We start from the raw sequence: 22,393 nt of genomic DNA, 5'->3' as shown, positions 1-22,393 counted from the left end.
GATGAGTCAAAGGCAGCCAAGGCCGGGCCAGAAAAGACTCCCGACGCCTCCGCGGTGATGGGTGGCAGCAGGGCCAGGACCAACAGACGTCTCCACATGACCAGGGTAGCAAAGTGGGTGGCGGCCACAGAGGGCATCCCAAAGAAGGCCACCGCCACCTCTGACTGAGTGACAGGGCCGACACTGGTTGCTGGGGCTGGGACGCATCAATGAGGAAGCCCGGTGCACACTGGCAAGCCGTGGGACAGCACCCCACCCAGGCCGAGCGGTGAGGCCCATGCCTGCCACTGAGAACACTGCTACAAGACACTGCTACTGAGAACACTGGCCTTGGGTGGGGCCAGCCAGTCCCACACTGTGCCAAAGCAGGGTGGAGCCCTGAATGCCGGGACTGGCTGGGAAACCCCCCAACAGGTGGAGAGGGCTTCCCATCACGGAGGGAGGGGTGGAGAGAATGGGCATGGGGGAGCCAGGGGGAAGGTGGGGAGAAGCTTGAGGGCTGCCCCATAAAAGCAGGCAAGGCAAAGGGTGTGGGATGGAGTAGTTGAGGGAGAGAAAGAGAGGGGGAGAGAGAGCAACAGAGCGACAGCATGAAAGGGAGAGTCACAGGGAGAGTTGTCGGAGAAAAGGCTCAGGGAGAGCTGTCTGGGCAAGGAGACAGAGGGAGCCAGGTGCTGTCCGGACGCCCCTGCATGCAAAGCTCACAACACTGAAATAATCATGATTTATTTTATTTACAGTTTGCCTTTCTCACTGAGACCCAAGGCAGGTTACACAGTGCAAGTAATTTAGATACCACCATTAACTTGAAAACTCTATATAAATATTTTCTTTTATTTGTTATATTTAAGAAACAAATTAATAAATATGTTCCATAATGTATAAGGTAGTTGAATACCTTATTTATTATTTTTATTAGTTTCATTTACCAATTATACCATGCCATTTACTGATTTCCAGCTGTGCATTTCAATTTATAATACCTTATTTGAAGGGCTTCTCCAGACATTAACACTTGCTACTTTAGTACCTTGCTTTTTCAAAAAATTTCCCCAGCCTCTAAGGACAGTGAAATTCTGTATATCATATTGCTACATTGTTTATAATGCCTATTCAAAATAAGGCTGCGTATGATTTGACACTGCCAAAAATCTAAATTCTATAGAATAATTACTAATTATAGGATAAATTCAGAACAAGTTAAATGTAGTATGTTAAATTATTTATTTTGTTTACTTCATTTATACCTCACTAATTTCCTCAGTGGGGATCCAATGAGGCTTACATCGTTCTCCTCACCTCTATTTTTTTCTCACAACAACCATGTGAGGTAAATTGGGCTGAAAGAGAGTGACCCAAGGTCACTCTTCCATGGCATAGTGTGGATTCAAACTCAGTCCCTGACTGCTAGTGCAACACTCTAACCACTATACCACTGTAACTTAATATATTTTAACTGCTAGATTTCACTGTTAATGGAATAAAGGGAAATGTGCTTTTGTTTTCCAAGTATTGTGCAAAGTAATGTAGAGAGGTGAATGATGAGGTATTGTGAGAACTAGAATAGGAATGAAGTCTGTATGGTATAAAATATCAATTATAAAATATCAATTGTTGCACATTTTGCTCGCACAACTTTAGTCTGTTTGACATTTTCTCTCACCCAAAATACCTGTGTGAATGCAAAATGCTTACACAATTCTTGTCATTTGATTCACAGCAGGAATCCACATCCTAAACTTTGTGTTTGGGTGCCATCAATATGGACATGAAACCCAACTCCATATTCCATCATCTAAACCTCTAGACTAGAGATGGTCATGAACCGGAAAAAAACTGAACCGTGCGGTTCATGGTTCGTCGCATTTCACAAACCATGAACTTTCATGAACCTGCCCTGGTTCACGAACTGGTCTGTTTGATTTGTGAAAACGTCACATCCAGGTCAACAAATTGTCACTTCCGGGTCAGCAGAAGGCTACTTCTGGGCCAGCAGAAAGCTACTTCCGGGTCAGCAGAAGGTCTGCAGGAAGTCCATCCCTGTTGCCTAGGAAACTGATTGATCAGCGCCAGGCTGTCTGCAGTGACAAACCAAAAAATGAACCAAACGAACCAGCCTAAAGTTCGTGGCGGTTCATCAGAAATGGGCTCTGACGAACCGCTGGTTCACGAACCACGAACCGGCCCGGTTCATCACCAACTTTGGTTCATTTTTCGGGTTGGGCCTACCTCTACTCTAGACGCATCTGTCATATCCCTGAATTAGTGTTAGGGTATAGTTAAGACAGAAAAAGCTGAATCTGAATCCATACAAGACAGAAGTAAAGTTGGGCAGTAAAGCTGAAGTTTTAGATCCACTGGTGGGGCATAGAGTGGAACTGGCATTTACAGAGCAGGTTAAAAGCCTGAAAGTTACTCAAGGGCCGAACTCTGCTATTTGAAAAGCAGTTTGGCGGGGCAGTCAAGAGTGTTTCTACCCGCTGCATCTGGTTCACCAGCTTTCTCCTTTCCTAGACTCAATCAATCTCCTCATGCTAATCCATGCTTTTCTAACCTCACAGCCAGATTACTGTAATGCATTCTTTGTTGGGTGGTCCTTAAAGTCAATCCCAAAATTGCTGCAGGCATAGAATGCAGCAGCCTAATTATTGTATAGGACTGGCTGTAGGGTACACATCCTTTCTATTTTAAAACAGCTTTACTGGCTGCCAGTTTATTTCTGAGCTCAGTTCAAAGGGCTAGTTGTGACATTTAAAGCCTTTAAAGCCTCAGACCAACATATCTTAAGGTCTGTTTCTCCCCATGTGTCAGCTGCAGTATCAGCTTGCCTTCTGAATGTTTCCTAACTAAATGTAACTAACCTGGCATTGATGAGCACCTATGTTTACTCTGTGGTTGATCCCATTTTGTGCCATGGGCTCCCTAACAAGGTGGGAGGGAACTGCCCTCAGACACATTTACGAGGCACTGTAAGGCTATTTTATTCACCAGAGCTTTTAATAATGTGCAAGATGCAGGCATTTTATTGTACGGGGTATTATTTAATGTTTTTAATTATGTACTGTAGGTGCTGAAATAAATAAGGAAGATTGTGTATCTGGGAGTGCTCTGTGTGTCTACTGAAACTTATATGCTTTAAGCAGTTACTGTCTGGAGCAAACATTCACATTTTCACAATTTTCTCCACTATCAGGATCAGGACTATCAGCTTGCTTAGTTAAAAATAAAATGCAAGATTTTCAAAATTCCAAATGCTGTGTCATATGGTTTTTTTAAAACGTATCTATCAGTACACAAAACATATTTATATTGGAGCTCTATAAATTTCATGTCACCTAGAAATTCCACTGCAGTTCCTAGAAGTTTCAGCAATGATTTTATTGCAGTGTCTCTCACCAAGTGGAAGTATGAGGCTTATTCATCATTTTACATCATAATATGTTTTGTTGAATTACATAAAAGTGCACACTTATGAAGTTTATGTCATTGTGCATATAAGCATGTATTCAGTAGGGCTAGATGAATTCATTTCTTAACCAGTTGCTTTTGATATTGTCTCAAATATTCAATTAAACTGAACTCTTTAAAGTAATAATAAACTTATGAGAACTAGGGATAAGTTAGTTTAGGGTTATGGGTAGGTTTTTGTTTTAATGACTACCACGGTTATCCCCATATTTATTTCTATACAACAATAGTCATACTACACTAAAATTATGAGAAACTGTAGAGTTTTGGTTTTGTGATGGCATTAATGAAAAAATAGGGTCATTAAAATACAAAACCGGAAGGATGAAAAATTAGTCTGATGCTTAAATCTGGAAGCTGGCTCCTACAGCCGAAGAGAATTTGTCAAGGCCTGATCTATATATTTCCGAATTTATGGTGTTTTTATTTGCAAGCTGAAAAGGCAGCATAAATCATTTTAAGGCTCAAACCTGCACTTGGGATGTTTCAACTCATGCTGGTTCATTCATGATTAGTAACTTCTTATTTAGAGGCTTCAGCATTCCTGAATCAATCCTCAATGAAAGAGCGTATTAATTACTCCCTCCCTTTTTGATCAAAGCAATTGCTTGTTGTTGTTTTTTAAATGATCAAATTTTGTAATTGTGCTAACACAATTACAAAAGTAGAAAAATAATGACCAATTTATTTTACTGCAACAAAAAAAAGAAAGAAAAGAAAGAGTGCACACAGGGAACAGGAACTGACAATATGGATCAGCTCAGGAGTGTTATAAATAGTGAACAGCAAATAACAAAGCAGATAAGACAGAGAAGTGAAATTTAAAGGAGCAGTAGCCTTGAGATACTTCAATATCCCTTTCCCATCCAGAACAGACAGGATATCACTACAGTTACATGGGAGCCCCTGTTGCAAATCACATCTTGGGAAAGAAACAGGAAGACAACAGGGAAAACATTGTAATTCAACAAGTTGGCCATAGTATAATCTTGATTCCTCTTTTAAACAGTTAGTATAAAAACACATTGAGAAGTGGGGGAACAGTGACATGTCTCTCTTCAGGGCTTTTTTCTGGGGAAAGAAGTGGGGGAACTCTCACCTGGGGCAACTCCTTGGAGGAGGAGGTGTGCCTCTCAATACATGCGTGTGCGTACAGCGCGCAAGCGTGTGCTCCCAGGACTGCATGATGATGTCACTTCTGGGAAGTGACGTTATCATGCAGGCGTGGCAGCCCTGGGAGCGATCCTATGCTCCAGAAGGGGAGTCTGATTCGGCCCGGAATGGGCCGCTCCCCCGCCCAGCAGTAGCCAGATCTGGACCATTTTGGGCCCAAATTGGGCCCAAAGGGGCCCAAAACAGCCCGGATCAGCCTGGAACAGGCTCCTGCCACATGGGAGAGAATGGTCCCACAGGGCAGCAGCCCAAACCTGGCCGTTTAGGGTCCGATCTGGACTGTTCTGGGCCCAAATTGGGCCAAAATGGGCCAGAAATGGCCTGGATCGGCCTGGAAATGGCTGCTGCCACATGGGAGAGCACTCCCCTGCCAGGCAGTGGCCCGATCCTGGCTGTTTCGGGCCTGATCCTGGCCATTTGGGGATGGAATTGTGCCCAAATTGGCTGAAAGGGGCCCAAAATGGCCAAGATTGAGCCACTGCCCAGTGGGGGAGTTTTCCCCTACCTGGCAGAGACCTGATCCTGGCCGTTTCTGGCCCAATCCTGGCCATTTTGGGCCCAATCCTGACCATTTTGGACCCAAATTGGGCTCAAAATGGTCAAAAGGGGCCCAAAACGACCAGGATCAGACCACTGCTGGGTGGGAGAGTGTTCCCTTGCCTGGCAGAGGCCTGATCCTGGTTGTTTTGGGCCCTTTTTGGTCATTTTGGGCCCAGTTCAGGCCGCAAAGGGCCAGGATTAGGCCCAAAATTGCCAGGATCAGGCCTCAGCCAGGCAAGGGAGGGTTCCCCCACCTGGCACTGGCCTCATACTGGCTATTTTGGCCCTGATCCAGGCCATTTTGGGCCCTAAATGAGCCAGAACAGCCCCCAAACAGTGTGGATCAGGGATGAACTGGCCTGGAACAGGCTGGTGCCAGATTGCGGAACTGTCCTCCGCCTGGCACCAGCCTGATCCTGGCCATTTCAGCCCCGATTTGGGTCATTTTGGGCCCTAAATGGACCTAAAATGGCCAAAAAGGCCCAGATCGGGGCCAAAATGGCCTGGAATGGGCCGCTGCCAGGTGGGGGAATCCTTCCTCTCCCGGCAGCAGCCCGATCCTGGCCGTTTCAGGCCCAAAATGACCAGGATCGGACCACTGCTGGGTGGGGGAGTGTTCCCCTGCCTGGCAGAGGCCTGGTCCTGGCCATTTGGTGGTCCAATCCTGGCCGTTTTGGGCCCCTTTCGGCAATTTTGGGCCCAATTCAGGCCCCAAAGGGCCAGGTTCGGGCCCAAAACGGCCAGGATAAGGCCTCTGCCAGGCGAGATAAGGTTCTCTCGCCCGGCACCAGCCCAATCCTCGCTATTTCAGAATCGATCTGGGCCATTTTGGCCCCAATTCAGGCCCTAAATGGGCCCAAAATGGGTCCAAAATGGCCAGAATGGCCCCGAAACAGTGCGGATTGGGGCTGAAGTGGCCTGGAATGGGCCGTTGCCAGATGGGGAAGCCTTCCCCCTCCCAGCACCATCCCGATCCTGGCCATTTTGACCCGGATCTGGGCCATTTTGGGACCTAAATGGGCCTAAAATGGCCAACATGGCCCGGATTGGGGCCAAAATGGCCTGGAATGGGCAGCTGCTGGGTAAGGGAACCTTTCCCTCCCAGCACCAGCCTGATCCTGGCCACTTTGGCCCTGATCCGGCCATTTCAGTGCCATTTTGGCCATTTGGGGCCTATTTAGGGCCCAAAATCGCCCTGATTGGCGCCAAAACATTTTGGGCCCGATAGTTCAATTTAGAAATACCTCATGACACCAGTCACGTGCGTATTTTAAAGAGCTGCTGGAATGCCGTTCTGGGGCATTCCAGCTCAATAAAAGCCCTGTCGCTCTTATTGCTAAGCAGTGGTCCATAGCGTACAGTCTGTCTGACAGCAAAGCAATAGTCTGTTTTCTAGCTCATTTTACAGTTCTCTAAAAGACAGTTTTCCCCCAACTTAAAAACTACATTTTGACCTTGACATGATTAGCAGCTGAAATTGCTTTAGTGATATAGCAGATAATATTGAATGAAGGGGCTATGAAAGCCCCTTTCTATCTTAAGTTCATATGCCAGACCCAAGTGGACTTTTAAAGGCTCTCTTCCCTATGCAGGATGTGCTCCACCACTTTTCTCAGAGCTATACGGTAACATGGGAGGGAAGGCAGCCTGACATAGCCTGATCTCATCAGATCTCAGAAGCTAAGGAGGATTGGTACTTAGATGGGAGACCTCCAAGGAAGACTATGCAGAGGAAGGCAATGGCAAAGTATGTCTGCTTCTCACTTGCCTTGAAAGCCCCTTGCTGGGGTTGCCATAAGTTAGCTGTGACTTGATGACACTTTACACACACACACACACACGGTAGCTGACTCATTTCCACTTCAGCTTTTTCACATCTATGTTGAAGCAAATTTATCTATCCCCATCCATACAAAGAATACCCTCCTTGTCCCCCTCCCCCTCGTAATAGTAGCTTTCTATTCCAAGACTATAAACTGGGGAACTAAGACACTTCAGCAATTGGAACCAGTGAAAGTACCAGCTTAGAATCTCCACCGCCTCACCTTATCGTGAACATGGCGATGTTCCACCTTACCCTATTCTTTGTTATACTCCCAAATTACATTATCTTTCACACTGTGCTTCCCAGAACCTTCATTAAAATAACTGCTTCCTCTGCAATGCTTACTGCAGACACATTTATAGGCCAGATTGTCATTTCCAGTAAGCGCCTTTCAAATCTATCTGGCAGTATACACAAGATGCAAGAAACATTCAGTTATACATCTCAATATACATATATTAAAAATATTCACAGATGTACCTTTATGCATAGAGATTCCTGGATGGCAAATAATCAATAAAATCACTGCCCATAAAAGTGAAGCAACCAGTCCCACTATATAGAGCACTGAGGCTAAAGTAGAGAAATAATTTTCCTGATACCCTCCAAAAAAACTGTTCAACTATTAGTGCATTCTGTGTCACAGTTCAGAAGTTTGTAAAAATGAAAGACAGAACATAAAGGATACAAACCTAATTATTATCAATAAATCATGTCTCACCCGTGCCAAGCATCACTTTCCATGCTTTCTTGTAAAAAATGGTTTAAATCATTTTAAATAGCTTTTTCACAACATCACCCCATGCATGCAACATTTAAACCCCCATTAATTTCTAATTAGCATGCTTTAATTAAAAATAATACATAACTGTTTTCAACAATAGCATTTAAATTTGTAAAGGAAAATTGAATTTAGCTCTATTAACCAAAAATAAATGAGTCCCAGCAATTCAATAGCTTAAGAAATGTAACAATTGCATCTTTTATGAGAAGACTGTGGGAGGTCAAATGTACCAAAGTTTCAGTAAGGTAAGACTCTAGTGATGAAAAAGCGGGAAAGAAGAGCGCGCGCGCGCGCGCACACACACACACACACACACACAGAGAGATAAATACATCCTAGCTCCTTTATTTTCTTGTTGCAAGAATTTCAACATTAACCTTTGGCCTCAGCAGCTAATGAGCAGCTTTGTTGGTGGGAATAGTCTGCTGCCACTGTTGGGTAAACAAGGAGAAGAGGGGAAAGCCTATTCTTACCAATAACTGTTGAGATACAGCCAAGGGTATCAGTCAGCACCATGCAAGCAGTTCAGCAATTCTAGAGCTTTGAACCCCAAGGGGATAGAAGCGGCTAGGCACAGGGCCAATAGGGCCCTTCAGGTAGCTTTGGGGAAGGGGCTGGGTATTTATCTTCCCCGCCCCAGGATTAAGGCACGTATGGCCGACCTCTACAGAGGTGATGGGGTCCACCTATCGGTGGCAGCCAACAACATATTTTTAGATGACCTGAGCCAAGGGCTGCGACTTGCATCAAGCCACCTGTGGGGCGCGAAGGCCTGAGCAAAGGCTCGGCCTTAGCATTGGCAGGATTTAGTTGGGGGGATGTTAGCAGGACAGTGAGTACCCTTGGCACATCCTCATTGGTGGGGATATTGGGGGCCTGTCAGGATCGGCTGGCATGCTTGGCGGTGGCCAGTTGAGAGGGCAGGTTGCCTGGTGGGAGACTCTGGAAAAGTCCTGCCCTCATGCTCCGTGGCAGGGGTGCTTGGAGCTTTAAGGGGGAAACCATCCCCCAGGCCGGCCAGATCCCAGCCATGCAGTTGGATGGCTCACATCCGGGGCAGTGGGTCTCGCCCAGACAGGTCAAGGCGGGGTCCAGGGGAGTGACCCCAAGGCTTGACCTGTACCGCTGGTTAGCCCCTTGCCAGGTTTTTAGTTGTTGCAGTTCATGTTGTTGCCATAAATAAAAAGTGGCCCTTTATTTCCCAAGCCTTGTGTCTGCCTCTTTATTTCAACTGGGGGGCGGGGGGCAATAGTCTGCTGCCACTGTTGGGTAAACAAGGAGAAGAGGGGAAAGCCTATTCTTTCCAATAACTGTTGAGATGCAGCCAAGGGTATCAGTCAGCACCATGCAAGCAGTTTAGCAATTCTAGTCAGTCAGCAACAACGCTGGCTGAGATGCCCCTTAGCCTGATGTAATACCTGTTAATTTCTGATAAGGATAGCCTTTTGCCACCACTCCAGATAACTAACCGCACAGCAATGGCTGATTCCCACCACATCATCAGCCACTGATATTCTCCCGATGTCATCATAGCAACAAAGATCCAAGTTCCACCATAACCGTCAAACTTCAGAATTATACTTTTGAAAAGACAACCAAGCCTGACCATAAAGCTGAGAAATATCTGTTCTCTTTCCCTACTCAAATTGATGGTCCAGCTTTTCAGTTCTCAGAAGCAATAAAACCATTCTGTAAAAACCATCTCAACTTGCATTCCAGCACTAGAGGCTTGTTAACTCAGGAAAAACTCCAACTTGCTACTGCTAAAACCATAACTGAGGTATGGCAAACTGTTGGAAAACTTTTGACATCCTAAGAAAAACAAAGACCACAACTAAAAAAATTGAACTGATGAAAATAGAAACAAGTATATGCAGTATATGTTCAACTAGTTTGCTTTCACATCTGATAATAAACTATAACAACTAGTGATTGATTAACATTCCTATGCTCAGTCCAAAATCTTTCCATGGGCATTGTGTGTATTCAATAGGAACACTTACAAAACATGTGCATATGCGCATGCACACTCAAATGCTCATACCCTGCCTTAACAACTTTCTCCCCGTCCAGGTCAGAAGCTTACCTTTCTGGAATTGGGGTAAGCGCTTTCGTACAAATTACTATCCCCAAACTTCCTCTCAGGAAGCCCCCCTTCAATTAATTTACAATGTCACATGTGTCTGCATACCTGGGTAACCCCCAAGTATGTAGAAATCCTATGTTATATGTGGGTGTCCTGATTTTGATGCTTTTCATCATCTACCCAGTGGTCACTATTAGATATAGTAATCGGCAAAGTGAGGCACTTGTTGCTACTAAAACAAAAGATGTTTTATCGAAACTAAGCATGCAATGTCATAGTCTTGCAAAGGCTGCATGCTGCTTACTAGCAAAGAGGTTCCCTTCATTTCTTACAAGGCAACCAGATACACCTATGCTCTCAGTACTTTACAGTACAGATAACACAGCTCCTGAGCAACCTGTATCTTACCTGGAAAACTTGAACGTGGATTCAAACACCCGTTCAGCCATAATGCTCATTGACAGACTTTAGGCTAATCACGCTCTCCCAGATTAACTTAACTCACAAAGTTTGTTATGAGGCTAAAATGAGTAAGAGAGAACCATGTATGCTTCCTATCACCCACAGAGAAAAGGGAAGGATCAAAACAATTTAGATGAATACACTGCATTGTCCACACCAATCAAGAGGTGTAGCATGTACTCAGTGCACACCAAATTCACACAGCTCCCTTAAGGTAAGATGAAACATTTTAAAATTAATTCTATGGATTACAGTCATATTGGGTTGCAAGCAGACCACATTGGGACATGGAAAGGCTGATTAGAATATTTTTTATAAAATGAGTGGGGAAGAATAATACAAATAAAACTAAATGTCATTTTAGAATAAGAAAGTTTGATATCATATTCAACAAAATAACAAATTGTAAAAGTATTCTTTTCATTACAAAATATCTTCCTGAACATAAAAAGTTCTTTCAAACATTAGTCCCTATACCCCAATAACGTTATTGTTAGGGAAAGTGACTGTAATTTGTTACCTTTCATCCAGTTCAAAAAGACTTTAAAATAAATGTCAACCAGAAGTCAAATGTTCACTGAAGCAGCTTAGAATAAATTTCTAAAATACTGTTTGAGAATTAAATAAAATGATAGGCAAAGTCTCCAGAAACAAGGGATGAGGACCCACTAGGGTTAGGTACATTGGCATTTTTCTTAGGCAACTATACAGTCACTAGCAAGTATTCTTCATAGCTCCTCAGAACCTCTGGTCTCCATTAGAATTCTCAGTTTTAAGGTTCACTCAGTGCCACTCTCAATTATTTCAGTGGTGTTAGAATTTCACCCTTACTCAAAGTATGTTCAGAAACGTAACTTGCTGTGTTGACTAGTCATTCAGACATATTATATCATATATATGTCATTACATCACGTGTCATTGTAATTCAATAGTGTATGGGTATTTTATTACAAAATTCAACTTAATATACATCTTGGTATATTCCTCTTTAATCTTGATGTTGTCATATATTTAAATATGTAAATCCTGTAAAGAGAACCAAAAAGAGTTGAACAACCAACTTAAACTTCCATTGTTTGTGTTTGTTAATCTTCATGATCTTCTAACTATTCTTTTCTGGGATAGTACCTTGTACTTTTCTATAAGACCACACAAAACTGTCAGTATTCGTGTACCTACTTTCCATATTACTTTTAAGCACATATAAAACAATGTTTCAAGAGGAGGCACACCTGCACCCCTAGCAAAAATGAAAATATAAATGCCTGTTTCGAAAAGAAGATGCAGGTTTGATTTCCCTCCAAAAGAGAATCTGGAGTTGGTACCTCTTCACTTTGAAACAAACATAAAACAATTCCAAGTGTCATGTTATTTCCAGTTAGGGAACTGGGTGACTTCAATACCACCACCTTTTCCGGCCTCTAAAGGGCAAGACAGAAAACAGGCTAGGATTCCAGATCATGCCACGTAAAAACACACGGGCCTCGAAGGGGGCGTGGATGCCATCTCGCCATTGTGCTCTCCATCCAGCCACTCCTGAAAGCCTCTGGAAGTGGCAGCAATGGCATTGCGGTCGATTTGGCCACCGTTACAATGCCATGCAAGCAATACGCTGGCTTGGCAGGGGAGCGAATTCCAGCGTGTGCAGTCACACACCCAGGGACACCGGGCTGAAACCGTCACACCCGCCCCGTCGCCCTTGGAGCAAGCCCGCGCCTCCCCCCCCCCGCTCCCGTGGCCTTAAGGAAACGCGGCCTGAGCGACATGCCGGGAGCCCTCGTCCCCCTCGAGGCGCGGAAGAAGCCGTTGCCGCTTACCTCCAGATCTGCCCGAGCTGCAGGAGGTGGATGAGGCTCTGCAGGAGCCAGATGCAAAAGGCGCAGGAAGCGGACCGGTTCTTGGGAGCCCTGACGCCGCCGCCGCCGCCACTCGTGGTGGTGGTGGTGGCGTTGGTGGTGCTGCTGTTGGTGCTGTTGGTGGCGTTGCCCTTGCTGGCGTTGGACGCCTGCCTCTGCGGTGTGCCCGGCCGAGCCCCGGCGGCGGCGGCGGCATCCATGTCCCCCGCGGTCGAGCCGCTGCTGACCAGCAGTTTGCTCTCGGCGTGGCAGCCGCCGGCCGAGGAGGAAGAGGAGGCGGGAGCCGCCTCGGCGCTGTCCTCGGCGCTGAAGTCGTGGACGAACCAGCGGAAGCTGAACACTTGCACTGACAGCGAGCCGAGCAGCACGAAGAAGAGCGTCAGCCCGAACCACCAGCGCTGGCCCCGCAGGTAGTAGTCGGCCGCCAGCCAGAGGTCCGTGCCTACGTCCGCGAAGTACACGGCCACGGCCGCCAGGATCCACAGCCCGTCCCACAGCGAGTAGCGCCGCTGCTCCCTGCTCAGCCGCAGGCACAGCGACGACGAGCCCCCGCCCGAGCCCCGCGAGCCCCCCGCCGCCCGGCCGCCGCAGCAGCAGCGGCAGCCGCCGCCGCCGCCGTCCCTTCGGCTCCCGCTGCCCGAGCCGCAGCAGCCCCTGCCGGGCGCCTCGTCGTCTTCCACGCCGCCTGGCCCTGCCGCGGGCGAGCCCGAGGCCAGCGCCTGCACCGAGCCCGAGTGTTCCGAGTTCTGCAGCGGCGTGAACGCCACCTCGCTGCCCTTCTTCATCTTCAGCCGCCCCCCGTCCGACTTCGCGGCCATGATGCGGCTGGGAGGAGGAGGCGGGGAAGGCGGCGGCGGCGGCAGGGAGAGGGACCCAGTCCGGGAGCACCCCTGAGCCCGCCCCTTTTCTCTTCCACCGCCGCCGCGGACGCTCGGCTCGGTTTCTCGGGGCGCTGGCGGGGCTGGGCCAGCGCCGCTACAGGCGCTGCTGGAGCGCCGCCTGCCTGCGGGGAGACCCGCTCAGCCGCCCGGCCCCGGGCGGGAGCAGCCTGGGGAGCGCTCCCCGAACCAGCGCGTCCTTTTCTCGGCCTGGCCCGCCCCGCAGCTCTGCTGCTACCGCCGCCACCCAGCTGACTGACGCCGGGAAAGAGGATGACCTCATCCCTCCCCCCCCCTTTACACACACACACACACACCCAGAACCGCCGTGGCGCCCAGAAGGGAGGGAGGGAGGCGATGGCACTGGGGAGGGGCCCTGCGCGGTGGGGGATGCAACAGGAGGGGGCTGCGGGGAGGAGGGAGAGAAGGGGCTTTGCGCCGGGAAGAGGAGATGGTCTGCGGAAGACAGCCAAGGGCTTCCTTTGTGGGGTGGGTAGGAAAACATGCTTCTCGGGGCTGCGGCTGGTTGCCCACCGTGCCTTTCAAGGGAAGCTTAGCGAGGGGGAGATTTTATTTGTTGGGGGGTTGGCGGGAAGAGAGCCTATGGAGTGCTTATGGGAGGACTGTGTCGCCTGTGCAAAATCTGCGCCCCTCTTGTACCAGTAGGGCTTCGAGTGCCACAGCCTGGCCCCCGCGGCTTTAAGCCTCTTTGCGGCCGCCGCAAACTCAGCCTAAGGGCTGAGGTGGAGCTGCTGTGACGCCCCGAGGAGTCTAGACTGCAAGCTGGGTGGGCGTGGGGGAGTAGCGGCGGAGCAGCTATAGTGGGCAGGCAGCGCCTGCTTTCCATTAGCAAAATGCAGGAGTGAAAAGTCGCGGTCCCCCACAGGCGCCAAGTGTGCTCCAGCCGCGGCGCGGAGCTTTTGTTCTTCCAGGCTCCTGTGTCAAAGGAGGCGCAGGTGTCTGGGCTGGGGAGACCTCTCCGAAGGACGGGAATTGTCGCTGATTTCCCTCCTTCTTGATGCCACTGGGGGTGGGGGGCGTGGAGGGTAGAGGCTGCCTTATTAGCTCCGTTTTGTCACCTCAGGGCGCGGGGAGGGGGCCGTCTTGGCAGCAGGTGGTGCAGCGAAGGGAGGCGGTTCGCGTGGCACGTGGATGCCAGAAGAGACCTGCTTCAATTACTCGGCTGCATTATGTATGTGTGCCACGAGGGAGGAGGAGGCGGCGGCGGCGGCTGGTGCCGGAAAGCCTAGCTTGCCTCTGCGCGAGCTCGGCGCTGAGGGAGATCCGAAGGATGAGCGGTACGGAGCGTCGCGCGGGCGAGCTGCAATCAAACGGCTACCGGAGCGGCACGAGGAGAAAGTCCCGGGCGTTGCGGTTGCTGGAGGCGCCTTCGTACAGTAGGCACCCTCATCCCCTCTCTGCCAATTGAGCAAGTAGGCACCCCTCATCCCCTCTCATGCCAATTGAGCAAGCCCTGCCTGAAGCCATTTCCTAGAGATTGGAAACAGACTCATGAGCATGATGGTGCCGGTTTGGACAAGCCAGACCAACAGAGCGCTTGACAACTGAGACGGGAGAGGATTTCCTCCTCCCCGGGCGCCTCCGTTGCGGGCGGGCGAAGTGCAAATAAGCGAATCCTCCGCTCAGCGCTTTAGATGGTCTTTGCTTTAGATATATTACACTGGTCCAATGGAAGTGACGGAGTTCGTTGTCCAACTAGGCTCAAATTCAAGGCTTGCTTCCCTGCGCAGGGTGCTACGAGATGTCCTGGAGCCTGTTTTGGACACTATAGGTTCAGTTTAGAAGGTGTCAGGGAACCTATGGACCATACGGATAGTACATTTCTTTCTTTGTTAAGGGACCACAGGTTACTGACATACCTATGGGATTTGGTAGCAGGATTCCCACTCCAGGGTGTAGCCCCCCCCCATAAACAACAGGACTGAGCCCATTGTCTCTTTTATTGAAAAACAAGCCCTTGTATATTTCCCATTGCAAGAATCGGAACCAAGTGTGTCATTAGTTGTATGAAACTAAAAAGTACCACAGTCTGGAATTGGAGCCTTCTGGTGTGAATGCAGAATCTGCCACTGGAGGCAAGTTTGAAGCAGCATAGGCTGTTTTTACAAGTGATGCTTAAATATGCATTTGCACTTCGAGCTTTTATGATCCTGTAATCCAATTCACACTTAGTTGGGAGTAACTCCATTTTCATGACTGAAGGAAATTCTTGCAGTCACTTGTGAGATGGAAGGGAAATCTGCGTCAACTACTTATTTTTAAAGATATTTAGTCCTCACCTCAATTTTTTCCTTACAACAACCCTGTGAAGCAGGTTAGAGCAAGAGGGAGTGGCCTAAGGTCACTTTTCCCTGGCAGTGTGCATCAAACTTGGATCCCCTGGATCCTTATCCAATGTTCTCAAACCATTTGACTAAAAGTCACCTGTTCTGAGAAGCTCACAGTTCTTTTCACCTGATAAACTTCATCAACATATACAACCTGGCTTTTTTTACTTAACAGAGTTAGCTATTTTATAAACCAGTAACCCAAGTCTTTTCTGAGGAGCCACATGCCTAGGTTTCACATATCTTGAAATGTACTCTTTCCTCCCTCCATCTCAGTTCCACCCCTCATAACACTTGCTTTGCTAGGAAGTGCTCACCTCTCCTGATCTGGGCATTTGTGGAACAAAAAATATGACTAACACAGCAAACTCCTTTGAATCTTTACACAAGCAAACTGATCCCCACACCAAAAGGAGCTGTCTGCATCTCCATTTCAAAGGAGTTGTTTACATCCCCCCTCTCCTCCTTCCCCCCTTCCCCCCCTCTCCTCCTCTATATTTGGCCAGTTTCCTTCTGCCCTCCATGCATCCGACGAAGAGAACGTGATTCTTGAAAGCTTATGCTACAATAAAATTGGTTAGTCTTAAAGGTGCTACTGGACTCTTTTTGATTTTGCTACTACAAACACGGCTAACTCCTCTGAAAATATATGACTGTTAACACTACATCTCTGATCTTCAAACATTCTGCCTGTTCTATTGTTTTAATTGCTTTTCACACTCAGATGTGTTAGCATATGCACAGTTGCTCTATTTGGTTACATACTATTAATAATATTTTACTTGGACAAAAGAAAAACAGTTCAGCCTTATAAAGATGTGAAACAATTCAAAGGAAAGTGTAGTATTGTCTTAAACAAAAAACAATTAAGTATAAAACAAGCAAGCTTGGAAAAACGGCCCTCCATTCCAGGAAGGAGAGCTTTTACCATACCTCCAGCTACTGAAATCCATAAGTATGGTTTATTACTCTTTTTTAGCTCTCCAGAATGGACATCTTCAGTATATGTATGCAGCTGAGTTTGTTTTCTTTAAATTTAAATAAAAAGAAAGATCATTCATATAATAATGCGTATTTTTAATGAACTAACATTGTAGTGTTAAGATCTGAGTTGGATTTGTTAAGTAGATGTCATGGCAAGGTTAGGGTAGTGTGAATGCTAGCATAAATTACCTCTTCTTGAACATGATGCAGACACAACTATTACATTCACAAATTGCAGTTTTAGACCTCAAAGCCTATAGAGCAGGGGCTCTGCAATCTTTTACAATTAAAGAAATTCCGTATCACTTCATTGCAAAGCATAAGATCCAGTACAAGAAATCATATTTGCATAAATGAAACTAAAACTTTACATTACTGATAACTGACAGGTCAATAATCCATAGTTTCCAGCCCAGGTACTGATTTCTTGTGAGTCCTTTATTAGGAAATAGTGTACATATGTTAAATACGTTTGCACAGGATCACCTTGTGCAATTGCTTTAGAACACAGATATAAATCTGTACATGGTTCGTACTTAAATTACTGGCAACTGTTCACCTCCATCACTTTCCTTTCTGTAAAGCATCTCTAAGAATCCCTCTAGTCCCATAAAAATCCTTTTTGGCCATTATCTTTACATACTAGTTATTTTAGCATCCCACTTACCCCATCCAATAACTTAAAGAAAGATTTGATTTTCTTTTTTAAGGCATTTTTCATTCTGTACTGAACTGTAGGTTTCAGTACCCTGTTACTTGCAAGAGTAATATAAGTGGGAAAGGACATAGCCTTTTAGGAACACAACCTAAAAATTACAGTGGCGGACAACAGAATGACTTTAGGGAAGAAAAGAAAAAGAATAGGTTGTAAGTGATGAATCTTAGCAAATATAATATCATGCATTTAGGTTGTCATTAGGGATGGAGCATGAGATTAAGACACAGGCCTTGCAGATAATCGGGTATTTAAAACAAAATTGAAAGAAGAGTTCCAGGCCTCCCATTTCCTGAGCTGTCATCAATAGTCAGTGAGGTAGGGCAGATGCCAAAGTCAGAGGGCTTCCTAGGGACCCATTTATAGGCATAAACGTAATGCCTTTGCTGTGAAGTCTGCAAAGGCTCTTCGGTAAAGGGTGAGATCCAGGTTTCAGAAGGCATAAAAGCAAGAGATAATACAACAATTAAACTCTATACCAACCATTGATATATACTCCTTCATAAGATTTTCCAGTATGATTTTCCTTCAGATACCTATTGTGATGCAAAGCTCTGCTGTTGGTCCATAGCTTAGAGTGTAAGTGGTACAACCAGGAATGTAAAGACTAATGAGTTAGAATGGCGGAAGTGTTTACAATGAAAACTAAAAGTAATAGCTACCTTTATGGTATAGAATGGTAGAATTTATAAATGTTTTATGAATTTGTTATGAATCAGAATGGGACTGATGATGGAGCAAAAGGTTGTCTTGGATAGTTCCTGTAGAATTTTTGCTGCACTTGCCAAACTGTGGGATCCACCTGACTTACAAAACAACATGAGTGTTGGTTGTTGTGGGTTTTCCGGGCTGTATTGCCGTGGTCTTGGCATTGTAGTTCCTGACGTTTCGCCAGCAGCTGTGGCTGGCATCTTCAGAGGTGTGAAGATGCCAGCCACAGCTGCTGGCGAAACGTCAGGAACTACAATGCCAAGACCACGGCAATACAGCCCGGAAAACCCACAACAACCATCGTTCTCCGGCTGTGAAAGCCTTCGACAATACATCAACATGAGTGTGTTTTCCACATTAACTGTACATTGTAGTAATATACTAAACCATATTTCCTCTGAAGGTCAAGTAGTTACACTATGGCTAGGTCCAAAGGGGATAATTTTTTGGGTTACTTCCATGCAAAATTGTGTATGATTTCTCTTTACCAGTTTAAGAAGCAAATTAAAATGGAAAAGGGTGTGGTTAAAGAAGAAAAAGTAGAGCCAAAGAGGAGGGCCCTAATGGAAGGGGGCATGATTAGATGAGAAAGAGGCTATACCAAAGGGGAATGTGGGCACAGTTATTCTCTGTCTTGTATGGTCCATAAAAACCTGGAACCAGCCCTGACCTATATACTCTGGATCTGTACTATTTACATTACAAACTTCCCTGGACTAAGCTGGAAGACAGCTTTAGTTTGTTCACTGCAAATGTTGGATGGAACACTCTAGTAGATAATGTCCAAAATTTATACTGAACATACTATGTTTGTTCTGAGACCACTGATTACATATTAGAACCCTGATTACATTTCATGTTGATGTTTACAAAGTTACATTCATTTCATGATAATTTTTGATCTTTAGCTCAAGTTTTACCTGTTGCTACTATGAAGTGACTTTACTTGTGAATCTCTGCTTCACCATAAAGAATGTCAGGAGTTCTACACAGCTCCATCTGCCTCTTTAGCAGATGTTTGAGAGTCATTGGCATTAGCAAAGAGTTTGGTTGGCAAAATCTATACAAATTGTGCTTCGTTTAACCTTCAGACACAGTTGACTTAACATCAGAGGTGAAACAGCAAACCCAGATGAATGTGAGAACGTTTTTCTTCTAGCACTTTATTTTCACAGGTGCATTCCCATGTTTTTGTTTTGAGCTTTTTGCTTTGTTCTGTTTTAGCAGTTCTCTTTGCTTCATCTGCTTTCCCAATTATCTTTGCAAAGCAACTGTTTAATTCCTATGCTTTTTCTGCTTTTGTTGCTCTTAACCAATTCAAGTGCAGCAGCTCCATTTTTATCTAATTTTCTAACAACAGGTGTGTTGGAAGAGGAGGATTCAGCACTGTCCCTTTCCTCAGGTTTCAGAGGGGGGCAAACCAAAGAGTTAGAAAGATAGGGGGTCAGGACACTCTGTTTACTGCTCTGACTGTTCTTTGATATGTAGATTGCTTTTCTCAGGATTTTCTCCTCCTGTCTTCCTCCCTCTCACCTCATCTCTTCCTGGCATTGTTCCAGGCAACACCTGTCTCCTTATCCTCTCTCCATGTTGGAAGCATGGATGCAGGACTTGTTCTAGCATCCATGTCCATCCTTATACTAGATAGGTAGTTAGGATCTGTCCTCCTTTCCTGTCAGAGTATGGAATTCCTACAATAAAGAACTCTTATTTCTTTTCTAAATATAAAGCAAGTGTATGCTTTGTTATTTTCTCTTCTGCACAGACACCAGCCCGCAGAAACAGCTCACAATCACCTATAACCATGTTTCCTTTGCTAAACGATAGACTCTGCTAACAGCCCAAACATGAAATCCTTTAATTAGGTTTCTGGGGCCTATATACAATTTATTTATCAAGGTGTATCTGTTTTTAGGTTCCCTGCCCTCTTTAAAGTGTTTTTTTTTTCCTGGCATCCTCAGATTCCTGCTGTGGTGTTTATCTGCTTGGATTCATTTCTGAATTTCATGTCTACCCTTCTTCTTGATTTTCAGTTTCTGTAGTCAGTCAATTCCATCATTAACAAGGGATTGAGATGGACTTCATCTTTTAAGAATAATTCCTCTTTCATTAATAGCTACCTGCAATTACATCTCAAACTGTGACTTCCCTTATGACTTTCATATTTATTTATTATTTAGTCATTTAAAAGATTTCTATGTGCCTTTCCATCCAAATAGTGTCTTCAAGAGGCAAGCATCAAAACTTTTAAAACAAGACAACATTTAAAATAGAGTGTATATATAAAAATTGAATAATTCAGTAAAAACATATAAACACACAACACACATAACACAACCTGGAAGGGAGTTGTCAAACAAAACAAAGAAAGTCTTCACTTTCTTACTAAAGACAATGATAGAGGAACGCAGACTCATCTCCCTGAGGAGGGAGGTCCACAGTTTTGGCACCATGACCAAGTAGGTAGCCACCTATCAAGACTTTTTCAGGTAGCCACCTATCAAGCCTCAGCTGGCAGGGCACCAGAAGCAGGGCTTCTAAAGATGACCTGAATGAACAGGTCAATACCAGCAACTTGAATTGAGCCTGAAAGCACATTGGAAGCCTGTGTAGATGGAACAAGACTGGAGTGACCTATGACTCAATCCAGGCAACATTGTGGTTGCAGCATTCTCTACCAACTGTAGCTTCTGGACGGTCCTCAAAGGCAGCCCCACATAGAACTGCATTGTAGCAATCTCACCTCACCACAGTGGCAAGGTCTTTCCTGCCCAGGAATGGGCACAGCTGGTTCATCTGCCCAAGCTGGTGAAAGGCACCACTGACTCCTGTTTACCACAGAAGGTTGGGTCCTGGAGCACACTAAGCTATGAACCTGCTTATTTAGGGTAAGTGCAATCCCATCCAGAATGGGAGACGTCCCAATTCCTGGTTGGGACCCTTGCCTGCAACGGTAGCACCTTCATTTTGTCAAGAATAAGTTTCATGTGAATATTTCCCATGGACATTAGACTGACGAAATAATGGAAATATTTTCAGATTAAAGAACAGCAAGTACAGGAATGTTGTTTCTTTTCTAAAAACCACATACAGGTAAATAACAAGATCAAAAGAACTAATTCTGGCTTGGACATAAGTGGAAGTTTACAAAGGTAAAGCAGGCTGAGTACCAAGTAGTTCAGAGGAGTATCTTTCTGAGACTTTTTTTAAAAAATAAAAAGGCTTTGTTCTTTAAAGGTTGAAGATACCTTGAGACACCTTTTCGGTCCTGCACAGCAGTAGAGTACATGCTTTGCTTGCAGAAGGCCAAAGGTTTGAAAGGACTGCTGCCTCTTGCAGACAGAATAGATAATACTGAACCAGACGGATCTAGTTTGATGAGACATATAAGACAATAGAAAAATGACTGTCACAAATTGTCCTCTCATATAGACGATCTTCGGAATATAGCAACTGTAGCAAATGTTTATGGTTCATCTCTCTGGGTGATTCTCCATTCATTTCAACAGAATGTGAGATCAGCAACCTTTTATACAATGGCTCATGCCATTTTATTGAAGTGCTTGAAAAAAGAATGCATCTTGAACAGGCTTAAATGGTTCCTTACAGGCAGGACCCAAAGAGTTGCTGTTAAAGACCAACTATCACCAGTGTGGGAGTTGTCATGCTGCATTCCACATGGATCAGTCTTACGTTATTCAATCTCAGCATAAAGACCTTAAAAGAAATCATTTGCAGTTTTGGAGCAGATTTTCATCAATATGCTGATGACACCAGCTCTATATCTCTCTGTCAAAATTGCCTGATGATTCTATAGAGATCTTGAATTGGTGCCTTACTGCTGTGGTTAAATGGCTAAAGATGAAGAAGTTACAACTGAATCCTGATAAGAGATAGTGTTAGTCAGGAAGGCTGAGGTCTTGAAGGACACTGTGCTCTCTACTTTCAATGGGGTCCAGCTGACACTCTGATTCAGTTAAGAGATTAGGAGTTAGACCAAGCATTTCTGCTGGAGAAGCAAGATAATTCAACTGCTAACAACCCCTCCCCGCCCCCAAATTATATCAACATCTAGCTCAGCAGTTGGCACCCCTGTCTTGACTCGCCCAAGCTGACCATGAGTATCCATGCCATGGTTATCTCAGGGCTTGACTACTATAATATACTTTGCACAGATCTTCACTTGAAGTAAACTTATAAATTTCAGGTGGTCCAAAACCACCCCTGCAAAGTGAACCAGGCTGAGAGAATGTGATGGGCCCATGGTCAGGCAAGCCTTTCAGTACAATTACAGGTCCACATACCCTTCTGGTGGGAGAAGTGGACCCAGCACTTACCATGCCTCTCCTGGTATTCTTTTCTAGGAAGTGATGTCATCTTGCCAGGAATGGGGGTGCTCCTGCACTTTGCATGGGGCAAATTCAGCCTGTGTGTGGCCAAAATTGGCCCCAGCAAATTATGGGAGCATGCCCGCAGCTGTGTGATGATGTCACTTCAGGAAGCGACGTTGCTGTGCCCCACCAGAAGTGTGCCTTGTGCATGCTTCCCCAGGTTGCTTGCCAA

General features: G+C 45.6%; 1 protein-coding gene across 1 annotated transcript in view; it reads right to left on the bottom strand.

Moving 5' to 3' along the window:
* Positions 1-13,012, bottom strand: part of XKR4 (XK related 4) — a 249,808-nt gene extending 236,796 nt beyond the window's left edge. Inside the window, exon 1 of the mRNA XM_054985445.1 lies at positions 12,156-13,012. Coding sequence (XP_054841420.1) covers positions 12,156-13,012 — 857 coding nt within the window. The remainder of the gene's footprint in view (positions 1-12,155) is intronic.
* Between the last annotated feature and the right edge of the window lie 9,381 nt (positions 13,013-22,393).

The sequence above is a fragment of the Eublepharis macularius genome, chromosome 7 (genome assembly GCF_028583425.1).
Source record: "Eublepharis macularius isolate TG4126 chromosome 7, MPM_Emac_v1.0, whole genome shotgun sequence".
NCBI lineage: Eukaryota > Metazoa > Chordata > Lepidosauria > Squamata > Eublepharidae > Eublepharis > Eublepharis macularius.
Note: the sequence above shows the minus strand (reverse complement) of the source record. Positions and strands in the feature narration are given on the sequence as shown.